Genomic DNA, 17,076 nt, shown 5'->3' with positions numbered 1-17,076 from the left:
ATGATGAAAAAGAATCTCTGATCAAACATAATAACCAATCATTTCCTCTAGTGAATATAATAGAGACGCTCCAGTGGAAAGCTTGGGGGGAAAAAAAGTTAATGGTCTATCATCTCACTGGGATACAATCAATTGCAGGGAAGTCTTTATGGTGAGGGACAGCTATGCTCCTAAAGGGTTTGTAAACTCACTATGATCAACAGCTTATGTGCCAATGCCTGTGATACCTCTGGACAGGAGAGCAAACATATGAGGAGCTCAACTACCTTTAGACAATGTACTCTACTGGACTCCATTACTGGGCGAATGTGTCTGGAGAAGGGGGAACTCAGAAACAAACCCTAATCCAAAAATTATTGTGGAAAATAATAAATGATAAATGGAAGCATAAATTCTGGCTAAATGTTGAAGTTCCCAGCTAAATTTTCAGAACACCCTATTGTTTCTTAAGTAACTTAACTCTGACTAACAGAGAGCTACTTTGGAAATGAATTTCCCATTTTCAAAGAACACAACAACAAAAAGGACATAATATAATTTAGCTTCCTTTCTGCATCTAGGAGAACTTTAGAATCATTAATGTATTCTAGATCATCTTTATAAATATCACACAATGTTAAAATTATAAAGAAAACTTAGATTCTCTGGAGTCTCTATGATTGACAATTGGCCCAGTGTGGGTACTGTGCCAAACCATATGTATATGTACACACACAGGCACTTCCCTGTGGCTGACAATTCCCACCCAAGTACAGTAAAAACAGTTTTTAAATTAAAAAGTTAAACTAATTACAAGTAAAATGTCATTAAGTTAAAATTTGAAACTATTAAATATAACTGTCCATTTTTAATCAATTTTTAAGACTGCTTTATTTATTTATTTATTTATTTGTTTATTTATTTATTTATTTTTAGTTGTAGATAGACACAATATCTTTATTTTATTTATTTTTATGTGGTACTGAGGATTGGACCCAGTGCCTCACACATGCAAGGCAAGCGCTCTACCACTGAGCCACAATCCCAGCCCTAAGCAATTATTTTTAAAATTAGTCTATTTAATTCTATAATTCTCAATGCTTACTTTAATCAATGAGACATGTTTCTTACTAAATTAATCAATTTTTTCTCATTATGCCCCAAATCTTTTCTGCTGACTCAGAAACGGGACCCCACCTATTTTCAATATCACTATTTATGTATAAACCACACGACTGAGTGAATCAGAATCACACTAATCCTCAAATAAATTTTTCTTTAAAAAGGGAAATATAAATGAATTTGAAAGTATAAAAGAAATGAAAGCAACATATCACAAGCTGTCTTGGATAAAGACTGACCTCATATGTGAGACCAGATAAAAGAAAACTGAAATCCTTTATATTCTATAAGAATATTTGCAACAAAACCCACAATTCACAAACAAGTGTGTGATAAAAATTCAAGGTGTGAACTGAAGATATTATAAGCAAATAAAAAATATTTAAAGTATAAATTCAAGATCCAAGAAAGGCTTTTCAAAAAACACTGTCAACACTCCTCATTTGATATTTATATCTTTATATTAAAGCCTGAAGCAACCATTCTATCAAAGGATAGGTGCCACAAAGAAACTCATTTGTTCATTTTATTTGTTAGGACTTTCACAAATTGAGTCATCTGAAATGAATTCATTTATTTTACTAGTGCCATATTGATACATTTGTAATTGCTCTTGCTAAAATGAAAATGTAGCACAAATCTATATTACAACTAGAGTGTAAGAAATAAAGTTATAAAACATGAAGAGTAGCCTCATTGAGTAGGTATTACCAACTTAATGAAGTGAAAAAAATAAATGTGATAAATCAGTATAGTTTACGTAGACATTGGCTACACTCATAAAGAAGGAAAATCAAAGTCATTATTATTTGGACAATAATAACAACATTGAACGGTATATTCATTCCCTGATTCAGTGTACTGCCACAAGAATTTTTAAAATAAAATTTAAAATGCTATTTTAGTTTTCAGTGTATTAATTTAAACAAATCATTAAATGACCCTTAAGGGATCGGCAAGGAAAGGGAACAAAAACAACAAAGAGAATGCAAACATAGTTATTAATTTTAATGTTCACCATTGGCACTTAGGTAGAAATATGGTCATTGAATTTTTCAATAAGATTATTTTCACAAAAATTGTCTTACTTTACTATTCTAATGAAAAAATATGAGTAGATAGTGACTAAAGAGTTATAAGAAAATTTTGTACATCTAATAAATACTTTTCTCATTAATTTATTTATAACTTTAATTTCCAACTTCCTATTTAGATGTATGCCATGCATTCTTCCTTATAAAACTCCAGGGATAGGTAAATACTATTATTATCCTCATTTTACAAGTAAGGAAACCAAGGCAGTGGAATTAGGTAATTTGCTCAACTTAATATAATTAGGTGTCATACCATCAGCTTTGTTAAAAGCAGCAAATAGTTTGCAGCCTTTGTAAACTTCTAAGAAAAAAAATCAAAAAAGGGGTCATATCAGGCCTAAATAATCCTCACTTATATTCTCAATAATCAATTTCTTTCTCAACTCTTTACTGGTGAAAGGTTAAGAAGAACTAAAAACACAGTAATCTAACAAACACCATTTAATAATATCCACTGAGTCACTTCATTAGGGAATATTTCAGAGTTGAATAAATTTTAAAATGTATTTTCCACATCTGAGACTTACTCAAGCAGCCACAATTTACTGAACATGAATGAAGTCATAATCAAAGACTAAACAGCAATCCCATCCTTAAGTAGTAAAATAGTATGTTCTTCTATTAGAATAAGATATTCTGACTGACCAATTGTTCAAAAATTTAGAAGGCAAAAAGTTCATATTTCATTTCTAGACTCTTGTAAGAAAAGGAAGATGAAAATTGAGTTAACTGCATGAATGATCATTCTTTCAGTTACTTATGTTAAATCAACTGAAAAAATCAATTTTGTTTTTCTTTTAAAACATTTCATATTTCCAACCACAAGCACTTTTAAAATAATTGTTTTTATAAGTTCTTTAAATGTATTATGGTCCAAGTAAATATCAGAAGTTTGAGTGTTTTATTCAGCTGTTGATTATTTTCCTAAGAAACTGTTCTTTAAAATGAACAAAACTAGACCTATTCTCAATATATCTCAAGAATTCAATTAACACTTATAAACTGAATAACTGAAGCAATAAGATCTAATGTAGCACCAGAATTAATATTAGTAATAAATAAATACTTGCAACTTTAAAATACATCAACAGTGTAAAAAGGAAATACATATCTACCTCTAACTTAAGAAAAACATTAATTTTTTAAAATATCATATAATAAGCATTAATAAACTTTCTGATCCCTTAAAATTTATTTAATTATTATAGAAACTTTCAAATGTAAATAAAATGATTGAGAATAGTATAATGATCTCCCAGGTTCTATAACCCAACTCAAATATCAATATTTTACCATTTTTGTTTCCTTTCTTGGCCTACCCACTTTTTCTGTATCCTCTTTTTATCCCCTTTTAACCAAATCCCTAATATTGTACCATTTCTCTAATAAATACTCAAGGAGTATCTCTTACTGTTGAAGTTTTTAGAATCTAACAAACATGCCACTATCATCTGCAACAAAGTTAACAAATAATCCCTTAAGATCATCCAATGCCTGGTTCATATTCAAGCTTTCTCAAAAGTCCCAAAGATACATTTTTAATGTTTCTTTGCTTCAGACAGGATCCACGCAAAATCTTATTACATTTTGTGGTTTTGTCTTAAGTGCTTTCTATCATAATTCCTCCATTTTTTTCCTTGGTGTTTTTTCATTGCCTTAGACAAATCTGGATTCAGTGGCTTGTCTTTCTGTGGTATCGCTTAAAATGTTCCGGTACTCTAAATCTACAAATTTCAGGTAAATGGGTAATTAAACACAGAGCCATATGTAATTTATTAATTTGTTATTAAGTTATTTGTTTGCATTATACTTTGGCTATACTATCCAATAAATCTTTGCATAATCCAAGATCATGAAAGTTTTCTTCTCTGTTCTTATAGAATTTTTTTCTGTAGAGGTAAAATTTACTTCCCATAAAAATCATCCTTTTAAAATGTACAGTTCAGTGGTTTTTAGTATAATAACTGAAGAGTACAACTATCATCAATTCCAAATTTCAGAGCTTTTAATTTTTTTTTGTTTTAGTTAGTTATATATGACAGTAGAATGCATTTATTCACTTTGATATATAATATATAGTGTATTGTAGTGACACCCCCTTTCTCAATAGAAAAGTCTTAACTGGCTTCTCTAGACATCTTCACCATGGCTGATTTTAGGACTGTCAGCAAAAGAGTCTCTACAAAAGAATTCATTGTAGATAAACTTCCAATTTTCGTGTTGCCCTGGCCAGGAAGAAATCAGTACTCCAGGTGTTGAACATCCCCTTACTAGTTTTTCACAAACAAGTATCCAGTATAGTAGTTTGTAGAAATGTGTAAGCAAGGTCTCTGGCCTTGAGCTGGGGCTTCACAGAGATGTCTACATTTTTAAGATAAGAGAAGTTACCAATTGGGCTCCATGGTAATAGCTGGCAGGGGGAGGGAAGAAAGGGGAGAAGAGGCTCTCCCTTTCTCAGGTATTGTACTTAAAGGGTTAACTTGCCCAAAACAGTGAAAGAAAAAGCTGCTTTTATGTGAACTTCTGAGCCTCTCCTCTTACATGTTAGGTATAAAAGTTCTGAAACTACCTGAAATCAGGGTTCAGGGGATTAATTGATTACAGCAAAAGCTGTGTCCTCTGAACCTGGCTGCAGCCAAATAAAACTGTTTCCTGCTATCTTTGGTGCCTTGTCTCATTTGTCCCTACAACAGTATAATTTCTCATTTTCCTAACTGTAAATGTTGCAGAATCACATTGGTCATGTAGTCATATATATATACACATAAAGTAATAATGTCTGTTTCATTCTACTATCCTTCCTATCCCCACTTTCCCTCCCCTCCTTTACTCCCCTCTACCTAATTTAAGGTAACTCTATTCTTCTCTAGTATCCTCCACTTATTGTGAATTAGAATTTGCATATTAGAGAAAATGTTTAGCCTTTGGTTTTTGGAGAGTGGCTTATTTCACTTAGCATGACATTTTCCAATTCCATCCATTCACTGGCAAACACCATAATTTCATTATTCTTTAGAGCTGAGTGATATTCCATTGGGAAAACACACACACACACACACACACACACACACACCCCACATTTTCTTTATCCATTGAAGGACACCTAGGTTGGTTTCATAGTTTACCCATTGTGAATTGAGCTGCTATAAACATTGCCGTACTGCATGAACATTTTTATCAAACCAAAAAGAAACACTTTATACACATGCCTATTCTACACATTTCATATAAATCAAATCATAGAAAAATGGTCTTTGTAACTGGCTTTCTTTTCTTAACAGAATACCTTCAAAGTTCACCCATGTTGCAGTATGGATGAGATTTCTTTTTCTAATTTTTTAAATTTTTTACTTTTTCTTTTTAGATATACATGACAGTAGAGTGTATTTTCATCTATTATACATACATGGAAAGAAATTTTCTCTTTTTGTGGCTGAATAATATTATGTATGGACATACACATTGCTTATCCATTCATCAGATGACAGGCATTCAGCTTGTTTCCACATTTTAGCCATTGTGAATAATGCTGTTATGAACATTTGTGTCCAAGTTTTTGAAACCTATTAATTCTTTTGGTGTTATGTTTAGGATTGGAATTACTGGGTCGTTCAGCAATTCTATAACTTTTTGAGGAACTACAAAACTGTTTTCTACAGCAGCTATACCACTTTACATCCTTACCAGCGATAGACAGAGGTCCTGTTACTCCACATCTTTGGCAACACTTACTATTGTCCATCCTTTGATTATAACCATCCTAATAGGTGTGATAGTGGTATTTCATTGTGGCTTTGATTTGCATTTTCTAGTTATGCTCATGACTAATAATGCTGAGCAGCTTTTCACATGCTACCAGTCATATATGTCTTCTTAAGAGAAATATCTACTCAAGTCTGCTGCCCATTTTTTAACTGAGTTATTTCTCTTTTTGTTGTTGTAATATGAGTTCTTCATATATTTTGGACATTTAACAGGTATATGATGTGCAAATTTTTGTAGATTGTTTCTTTGTGTTCTTTTCAGTATCCTTTGCTGCATAAAAGTTTTTAATTATAATGAAGTTTAATGTATTTTTTCTTGTCTTGTTCATGCTTTGGGAGTCATAGCTAAGAATCTATTGCTGAGCCCAAGGTCATGAAGACTTGCCGTGGTGTTTTCTAAGAGTTTTATAATTTTAGCTCTTACATTTAAGGCCCTGTCTTTAAGTTAAATTTTTTATATATAATATGAGTAGAAATTAACTTCACTCTTCATATGTGGATATCCAGTTGTCCCAACACTATTTTATACCTATCAGTACCATATTGTTTTGATTCATGCAGCTCTGTGGTAAGTTTTGAAATTCTGAGTCTTCCAATATTACCTTTTTTGAGATTGCTTTGGCTTTTAGTATCCCTTCCATTGTAATAGTAACATTAGGAACAGCTTTTCCATTTAAAAAAAAAAAAAGGTCACTGAGATGTTTACCGGGATTGCATTCACTCTATTAGTCTCTTTTTGAAGTTTTAAACATACTTATTAAACTTACTCTTAAGCATTTTATTCTTTTGGATGATAATGTAAATGGAATTGTTCTTTTAATTTTATTTTCAGATTTTTCATTGCTAGCATATAGAAATAACTGCTATTTTATGTTTCTTCAAATTTTTTCTTTAATATTTTTAATTAATAAATGAAAATCATATATACTGATGGTACATATGATGTTTTAATATAGGATACATTATAAAAAGGCTAAATCCAACTAATTGACATACACATTATCTCACATATACATTTTATATCTACTCTCAGCAATTTACAAACATACAATATATTCTTTTGTTTAATGAGAGAGAGAGAATTTTTTAATACTTATTTTTTAATACTTATTTTTTAGTTTTCAATGGACACAACATCTTTATTTCATTTTTATGTGGTGCTGAGGATTGAACCTAGCCAAGTGGGTGCGCTACTGCTTGAGCCACATCCCCAGCCCACAATATATTCTTAACTGTAGTCATCATGATATACAATAGATCTCTTAGATTTATTCCTCCTAACTGAATAAATTGTAACCTTCGACCAGCATCTCTTCAATATGGGTTATTTCTAGACTCTCATTTACACAGTTACAGCAGTTTAGGAAGAAGGACTCCAACTCCATTACTGTTTGACATTAACAGAATCTACCTAATAGCAATGATGTGTCATAACAAATATTAAGTATTATAATAAGGGTCCAGAGAAGACTGAGAATATCAAAGTGAAATTCCGAGGAACTACATTAGTAGATATTAATATTATTCCATCCATTGTCTTTGGTCCTAATCTGTCACAAATCCCCAGTTTCTCTTTCCAGTTTATTAAAGACTTTTGACATTTCTTCGCTTCAGTGAGAGACCCTAACTGTCCCTTCCAGCACAATGACTCCTAAATTCATAGATTCTTTTGGAAACAAGAAACTCTAGGTCTAAAGGTCAAATCATTTAATCCATGCCCATGGTTTCATAGATGCCAGGCAATAAAGGCATAGAGATTTTATACCACTTGCCTATATTTGCAAATTTAGAAAGCCATCAACAGTAAAGTCATATGTTAGACAGACTTCCTATATCATGTAAAAAGTAAACATATTTAGGGTGATAGCTCTCAATACTCAGTATTTTACATATCTCTAATCATTTATTTAAAAGTTGCATACTATGATGATAATAGGAAAACAATTTTTAGGGGAATTTATATATTTACAAATATTGTGTGAATATATTAGTAATTGTTACAACACTACCAGAATTTAAATATTTTTTTAAAAAGCTTTTAGGTTTATTAAAACCAGCATTTTCTCCTTGGTTTGCAAGAGAGAAAACAATTAAAATAGCTTTGTAAAACTTATGAATGATTAAAATGCCACCTCTCTTTTATGTGAATCCAGGAAACTAAGCAATATACCACAAACAAGTCTTCTCATCAAAACAAAGACTTTGTTCAGGAAAAAAAAATTTTTCAGAACTTTGTGTACTAGCTTTAATATGAGTCCACTAGATTCTGATTGCTGGCAGGCCAAACTTGCAAACCTTGCCTGTAATCTTCAGAAGAACCTTCTCAGCAAATTGAGCTTTCCAACCCAGACATTTGCTGTCGCTGCTGTTCTGTCACAGAGACTAATTCTATCTTTTAAGTACCAGTGAACCATAATTTCTGGCCATCTCAAAATGCTCAGAGAAGCACTTACTGATCTAATAAGTCTTGTTTTGTATTTAATGAATACAATTTTGAGTGATCATAAAAATCCCACATATGGTCATTACAACACTTGTACACAATCTGTTCATCCAATGTATTTCTACTCTACACTATAAACAGCATTGGATGGGACTAGAAAAACTTTCACCTACCAAGATGTTCAGGCCAAGGTTACAGGAAATGAGTAAAAAATTATGGTTACATAAGGTCTTGGTTACACTAAGATGTTCTGATAGAACAATAATTGAGAATAACAGTCCTATCCTTTCCTCTAATTGTAGGCTCTGATCCTCAAAATAACAATTAAATCTGATCAGTCATTTATGACACAGTACAACCATAGGCTCTCTTTTAGATATATTACACTGGAAAGGCGATTAGATTTTTTTTATATTTATATATTTTTTGTTGTTGATGGACCTTTATTTTATTCACTTATTTACATGTGATGCTGAGAATTGAACCCTGTGCCTCATACATGCTAGGCAAATGCTCTACCACTGAGCCACAACCCCAGCCCCTGATTAGATTTTTTAAAATCAAAGTTTACATAGATTTTCTGTGGTCTTAAGACTGAGTCAGGCACCTGCTATATACTGCTACAAACTGCTTTATTCAATACCCTAAAAAATAATTTTCCCACTTAGCTAATAAGTGGCAGCACCCAGAATTAAACTGAAGCTCACAATGATGCCCAGGCTTCTATTCACTGTCCCCCTCAACCACAGTCCAAAGTAACTTATAAACATTTGTTCTTTTACCTGAAAAGAAAGAAAGACATTATTACCTGCTAAACTGTAATACTGAAGAGGACAGAAGAGATCAAGCCCAAAGAGATCTGGGATATCATTTGGTTTGTTTCAGGATTGTGCTGCCACAATAGCAGTTTTCTAATTGTTATAGAATGGAGGAAGTTTGAATGAAAAGTTTTACTTAGCTATTAAGTAGAAAAGGCAAGACTCATTCTCCTAAGTACTATATGTGATATAATTACAAGCAATGAAATAAATAATAAAATTTAGAGAACATGCAGGTAAATTTTATAAAGCCAGTTTTTCTATTACATGAATGTAAGAATTATTTCCTAATTATCTTACAGCTTTGAAAGCAGTAGAGAGAAGACATCAGAGAGAGATTATACAAGAATCAGCATTTTCGTCACTGCTAAAATATGAGATCACATATTTGGTACATAAGTGATCTCTGAGTTATCAGATAAATTTTTGACATACATTCACCTCTCTTCACTTTACATACTCAGATTAATCATAAGCACTGGCTATATTCACTTTTTAAAACCAAATGCTCATAGGACCTAGTGATATGTGAGCCACAAAAACTCAATATATCTTCCAAATACAATGTATTAAGTTAACACTTAAATGATTCTTGTTACACATATCAGTATATTTAATGCATAATTTCAAAATTTTTAACAATGAAAAAGCAAAAACATAAGTTTCTTGTTTAAATTGAGTATTCCATTTCAGAAAAGACAAGTTTTGGCACTGTTTTTTTTTTTAAACTAGTTTTAACTTTATCAAATACTAATACATTTTTAGTGGTCTAACTATTCCTCATTCAAGTACATTTAACACTGCTAGAGAGCCCACTGCAGTGGCACATACCTATAGTCTCAGCTACTTAGGAAGCTGAAGAATCACTTGAACCCATGAATTCAGGAACGGTCTGGGCAGCACAGTGAGATTCCATCTCAAAAATAAATAAAAACAAAAACTAAACTAAACCAGCAATGTGGGGCCCATTACCTTAATGATACACAGAAACAACAAGGAGATGTAGCCATGGCACCTACCTTGGTTAAGTGAATTACTCCTTTAGAGGTTACTGAACAACCCATGAAGCCAACATACTGAAGTTCAGGACAGTGCTCAGCAAATGCTTTCACTGACTGGTCTGTCACCTAGGGAAGAGATGAGAAAAAAAAATATTGAAAGTGATATTATAGTGAACTAAAGCATTACACCCTCCTATAATTTCCTTGTGCTTCACTTTGCATCATTACTATTTCTCTTACCAATGAAGCAGTTGAATCTACATACAAACATGCTGCAATATTTGCTGTGTCTTTTTTTTTAAATCCTTCCTTATCCCAAATCCCCTTATACCTATCACCCATGTTTTTTATGTCTTCATAGAAAACACCTCAAAGAGATATTGGCAGTCACCTCTGCTTCTTCCTCCCTGTTGCTGGCCTCCTCTGTCTCTTCCTCTATCTTCCTCTGTCTCTTCCTCTCTCTCTCTCTCATTCCCTCTTGCTCATCTCAATCCTCAGCTCACTTCTTTTGTTTCTGTCTTACTTCATTCCCTAACTAGTCTAATCTTATCTCATGACACTTAATATTACTATGTATTAATGGGCCTCAAATTCCAGTCTCCAGTCCAGATCTCTGCCCTCTACTTCAAACTTCTATGTTCAATTGCTTATGCGCTCCCTTTGTATGTCTATAGGCATCTCAAACTTAACATATCCAAAGGAGACATTTTATATTCCAAATAAGCCTGCTTTTCCTCAGGGTTACCCAGTTCAATGAATAGCATCACTTTTCAACCAGAAATTTAAAACTTTTTTCCATTCAAAATACCATCCAGCAAACTAGAAAATGTTTTCAGTTCTTCCAAATAAATTCTACATCTAAACTCATTTCTCACCTCTGCCACCACTACCTTCTAAATCCACTGTTAGTATCATACACCTGAAGTTCGGAAAGAGCCTCCTAATACCTTTGATTCCTTGCTCATCTATTGTTTATTCTGTATATAGCAGCTACAAGATCTAACTAATATTTATTTGCTGTTCAAACTTTGATTATTTCTTATTTATAACTCAAGATTCCTTGCCATGCCCCACCCATGCTCTTGCTAATTTGACCCTAAACGGACTTCAACTTCTTTCATTTTCCTCCAGACCTCCATTTCTCTCATTTACTCCATCCAAAATGGTCTCGAAGACTTCCTCCAGCACACCATGTTTCTCTGCCTCAAGATCTTTATATTTATCCTTTGCCCTAAATGCATACCCTCTAGTTGGTCACATGGCTCACTGCTTCAATTCATTTCTGCCTTTGCTTCACTGTCACTTCCTGAGATTCTTGCTGACTGCCAACTAAAATAACACCAAATAACTTCCCCTAGTTACTTTCTTGTCGTGCTTTTTCTTCATAACACCCATCACTACTTCATTATGTTACACAATTGCTCACTTATTAGATTGTTGTCTGTCTTCCCCTATCAGAATAACTTATCATATCCTCCCTCCACTAGAGGAACCAATCATTCTGGTTGACTTTGGACAATTTCAGTCTTAGCACCAAAAGTCCCAGTACCCCAAAAACTCCTCAGTTCAGGCACTGGGACAGTTGACAATCCTAACCAGGGTGATCAATCACCCAGTCCCACTCAAACTCCATTAGAACCTAGAACAGTCCTTGGCATTTGGTGGGGAGAAAATGAATACTTAAATGAATGAATGTTTTTTTATTACTCTTTCTCCATAAATTCTATCATACTTTTAATTTCTGGTCCTTTTATTTGCTTTTAGACAGAGGTATATTTGTATTGTTTTTAATATATTGATTTTTAATAGCATCATCCTATTAGTTTTATTTATTCTGATATAGCTGGTGTGTTTTATGATTTTTTTTCCAAACAGGATCTCACTATGTTGTCCAGGCTGGCCTCAAATTCCTGGGCTCAAGCAACCTTTCTGCCTCAGCCTCCCGAGTAGCTAGGACTATAAGTGCACACCATCACACCCAACTCTGAAATCTTTTCTCAAATAGGGAAAAGGGTGCACATTTTCACATCAGTGGCTCTTAGCTTTGATGCATCTCATGGTTAATTTTATATGCCAACTTGAGCATGCTACAGGTTATCCATATATTTAAACATTTTTTGAGGTGTCTAGAATGTTTCTGGATAAGACTAACAATTGAACCATTAGAATAAGTAAAACAGATTGTCTTTCCCAATGTATATGGACCTCATTCATCCATTGAAGGCCTGAATGGAATAAAAAATTCAAATAAGCAATAATTTGCACAGTCTTGCCTTATAATCCTCCATCTGGGATACTGGTCTTCTTCTGCCTTCAGACTCGGACTTGGATTGGCATAAAAATATTGGTTCTCTTGGGTCATCAGATGGTCAACTGCAGATCTTAGGATTTCTCATTCTTTGTAATCATGTAAGTTTATTCCCTATAATAATCTCTGGGTAGAAAAATAATCACCTAATGGTTTTCCTTCTCTGGAGAACCCTAATACAATACATATTATAATCCTTTAAGGAGTTTATTAAAAACTCAAGAGGTAAAAGGGATGGAGCTCGAGGATCTGCATTTTTAACAAGCCCCAAAGTGGCTCTTGGGCATTTAAAAGTGTGAGGCCCCAGTGCTGCAAAGAATTTACACTGATAACATTTGGCATTTCTAACTGCACGTTCTTTAAATGAAAGGCAGAATTAAATTTATTTTTTTTTCTCCCCTACCTCTGAAATATTTCCATGTATAAAATTACCTTTTTGTAATTGTGCTAAAATTTTCTTCATGGTTTCACAAAGGTATAACTTGTAAAAGAAAGTCCAAATATTTTCTATCATATGCTTAACTTCAGATTCACTTTCCACACAGTCAAAATGAAATCAACAAGTTAAAAAAACCTCTTGTTGGTTTTTCAAATAGCAGCAGCTTACATCTCTTTTGCATTAGCTTTAGTGTAGGTGACTTTTATTTTGTATCTTTTTTATGCTAAACAGACATTGGAAAATAGAAGTATGTGAAGAGCATTCATTCTAAAAAAAATCATAAGACCATTTTCCTAAAATAATGAAACCAACAGCACCCATTCCAAGTCTGATAAAAAATTAATTTTGCCCTCAAAAGCAAAGTATGCTTAAGCATATTAAGACTAAGGGTGCCATTGATAAATTAAAAATGGACTTTCCTGACATGCAGCTTTCTAAAGACATTATATTAACAAAGGATATTTAAAGCATGAAAATTGCTGTAAGCCTCAATCAAACTCAGTATCTTATTAAAAACAAAAAAGGATACCAGAGGTGAAGTACATGGTCAGTTGGTTAAATACTCTGCTAAATCTCAGTCTAACATCAAGTCTCTTCTATATCTGTCTTCAAGTAAGGGAGAGGAACTCAGATAAGAATTCAGAACACAACTGATTTAAAACTTAGTTCCAAGGAGCCAGGGCTTTCAGAGAGAAAAAAAAAGAATATTAAGATCTTTCTCTTTTAGCTCAAGCAATCAGAATAAGACAACTCAGAGGATCCCGCAATATCAACAAAGCCCTGAAAAGGCAAGGCACAAGTAAATCCTTAGACTTACTAAGAGTAGAAACACTCTTAGTAGGCTCAGGTACATAGTAGAAAACTGACAAAAAAAGTCCCTGAAATTTTGGAAAGTATCCAGCTCTACTACAAAGAATATAGCATTTAGGGCTCTGGAGCAAAAGCTCTGACAGAAACACAAATGTAGATTGCACGAAGCAAGTATTGATCGATTTCAGCCTCCCTGGGACCCTGCTGTCTGAATGCCTAGTTTTTAATTCAGGATGGACCACTTACCATCTGTGTGATTTTGAACACATAATTTCATTCCTCTATATTTTATATAAAGAAAATAACAGTACCTGCTTCACAAAGTATGCATGTAAAATGTTTTGAACAGTATATGGTACATTGCTATCGCTCAATAGATTTTAGCAATTGTCATTACTCCCCCTGTTCCCTTTCTTCTGTATTCTGATTCTCAGGCAGGACTAAGGAGTTGACATATATAAGAGAATAATCCAAAACCAGAGGAATTAAACCATGATTGCTTATTCTCCTGGTTAAAAAGACTCAAATCATAATTTGGGAGCTCTACATCATGAGCTAAACTGTGGAATGGAAGTAAGGGAGATAAGTGAAAGTTTATTACTGATTGATTATGGTTGAAGGAATCCCATTTTGTTAAGATTTTCAACTAGTTGTACATTAGAATTACCTGAGGAATTTTCTGACTTAATTTCTGGGTGGAGATTTGTACCCATTTTTTAAAAATCTTTTATTTATTAATGTATTATTTATTTGTTTGCTTACTTATTTATTTATGGTACTAGGGATTGAACCCAGGGTGCTCCATCACTGAGCTCCAATACCAGCCTCCCCCACTTTTTTAAAGTCTCACCAAGATGCCCAGGCTGGCCTCAAACCAACAATTCTTCTGACTCAGCTTCCTCAGACACTAGGATTACAGGGTTGCACTATTGTGCCCGGCTGCACCCAATTTATTTTAATGTTCTACAGGAGATTCTAATGTTCAGACTGGGTTATGAACAAGTTCTAATGCCTTCTTCTGCTGGTCTGAGAACCAGCAGAAATGACATCACCTTAGAGCCTGCTAAAAATTGAAAAATCTAAAGCCCCTCACAAACTTACTGAGTCCTAATTTGCATTTGAATAAGATCCTCAGGTTATTCTTATTGGGGGGTACCAGGAATTGAACTCAGGGGCATTTGACCACTAAGCCATATTCCTACCCTTGTTTTGTATTTTATTTAGAGATAGGGTCTCACTGAGTTGCTTAGCACCTCACTGTTGCTGACGCTGGCTTTGAACTCAGGATCCTCCCAAGCCTCTGGGATTACAGGCATGTTGCCACAGCTTCTGGCCTCAGATGATTCTTAATGCACCTGAAAGCTTGAGAAATACTGTCACAGGACAAGGGAACATATCATCTTTTGGGGGTGAAATGAAGCAAAAATTGAGTAGCTATGTCAAAACTTAAGAACTATAACAACTTTATTAAAGTATAGTCTGCATGCTATAAAATTCATCCATTTTAAGAATATATAGTTCATTGAGTTTTAATGAGTTTATACAATTGTACAATCAACACCACAATTCATTTTTTGAATATTTTTATTGCACCAACCCCAAATTCCATTATATGGATTTATTACATTTTATTTATTCACCAATTGATATTTAAATTGTTTCCAATTTGAGGCTTTGACAAATAATGCTGCTGTGATCATTCACATGTAAGTCTTTGGGCATATATTTCCATTTCTTTTGAGAAATATTTAAGAATAGAATTAATTAATCAGGTAAGTGTATGGTTAGTTTTTGAAACTATTTTAATATTAGGTTGTCTAATTTATAAAATTTTTTATATATTCTGGATACAAACCCTTTATCAGATATGTATTTCATGAACATTTTCATCTTACTCTATGCCTGGATTGTTTCAGAAGGGGCTTTTTATTCATTTTCTTAACAGTGTTCTTGATAAGTTGCAAGGTTAACCTCAAACTTGAGATCCTCCTGCATCTACCTCCTGAGTTGCTGAGATTATAAGACTGCCCAACCATACCTGGCTCAGTAATTCTTCTTGGAGTTATTGTTTATAAATACTATGCTTCTAAATCTAGAGACTCTGTCTCTAGACATAGTTCACACTCATAGTTGAGGTTTGGGGTACTCATAACCAAGGAGTTAAAGAGGGAATAGACAATTAAAAACAGCCAAATTTACTGAGGTTAAACTAAAAACTCTCTATATATCATCTGGGATCCTCATCATAGCCTTGAGAGGCATTATTATCTCCATTTAATAGGTGGCTAAAATAAGATTAACTTCATTTTAAAAGAAAGAAAAAAATCAAACCACTAGCCTGTGGCAAAATGGTAAGGGGGGGGGGGGGGCATGCCAGATATCAGACTCAAGGCCCTATATAAAAAGTGCTCTACCACTGAGCATTCCAGCTCTGCCCAAGTGGAGTTTAAAACTCCAGTCTTTTAGGTTTTCAAACCCAGTTTCTTCATATTATACAAATCAGGATATGATTCTTTTCATGGTACTAATCTTCCTCAAATGCAAGAGCTAATTCAAGGCCTTCTCTTCATCCCTAGAGAAGTATACACAGGCAGTGATCAAGGCACAGTGGTTCTACTTTATACGGAATTTTCAAGGAGGAGTGCTACCCTTTGATTAGTTTTTCATCTCCTGCAGATAGAATGGATGCTGATAATTTTGTGATAGTCTTGTAGCTCCACCCCATCCCTGAAAGTAGGATGCACAGTAGAGGGCAAGGGTAATTCAGAGGTGATGAAGAGCTTAGATTAATCGTAATAAATTATAAAACCAAAGATGTATTAGCTGGAATCCAAGAAAGCACTTTTATCTAGAAAAGATTACAATTAAAGAAGAAAAAAATGTGAAGAGATTAGATTTTATATAAGTTTCAGGATTATAAAGAGATGCAACAATCTTATTTCAAGACATGAAGTTTTCTTAGATGATAAAAAATCTATCTTAAGCAGAATAAGACTGATTCAACAAATAAGTGTTATGGTTTAAAAATGCAGTGTCCCCCAAAAGTTTCCATGTGAGACACTACAAAAATGTTTAGAGGTAAAATGATTGTATTATAAATCTGATTTTGAGAATGATTGCTAATATATCTGGGGATGCAAATAATGTGTACTATTAATTCTAAAAAGGTGGAACAATCTTTGGACATTTTTATATTGTTGGTACTATTCTGTATTCTGTATTATTCGATTACAGCAGTTGCATTAAGTGTATATATGAGTCCAACAAACAATATAATAGCATTTCTTGAGAAAAGTTT

The 17,076-nt window shown here is 33.4% G+C and overlaps 1 protein-coding gene across 1 annotated transcript in view; it reads right to left on the bottom strand.

Annotated features, from left to right (window-relative positions):
* Positions 1–17,076, bottom strand: part of FBXL17 (F-box and leucine rich repeat protein 17) — a 497,231-nt gene that overhangs the window by 339,939 nt on the left and 140,216 nt on the right. Inside the window, exon 5 of the mRNA XM_081298229.1 lies at positions 10,240–10,347. Coding sequence (XP_081154355.1) covers positions 10,240–10,347 — 108 coding nt within the window. The remainder of the gene's footprint in view (positions 1–10,239; positions 10,348–17,076) is intronic.

Source organism: Spermophilus citellus (assembly GCF_964194105.1).
Source record: "Spermophilus citellus genome assembly, chromosome: 1".
NCBI classification, from domain to species: Eukaryota; Metazoa; Chordata; class Mammalia; order Rodentia; family Sciuridae; genus Spermophilus; species Spermophilus citellus.
The sequence above is the reverse complement of the archived record's forward strand: the minus strand, read 5'-3'. Positions and strand labels throughout refer to the sequence as shown.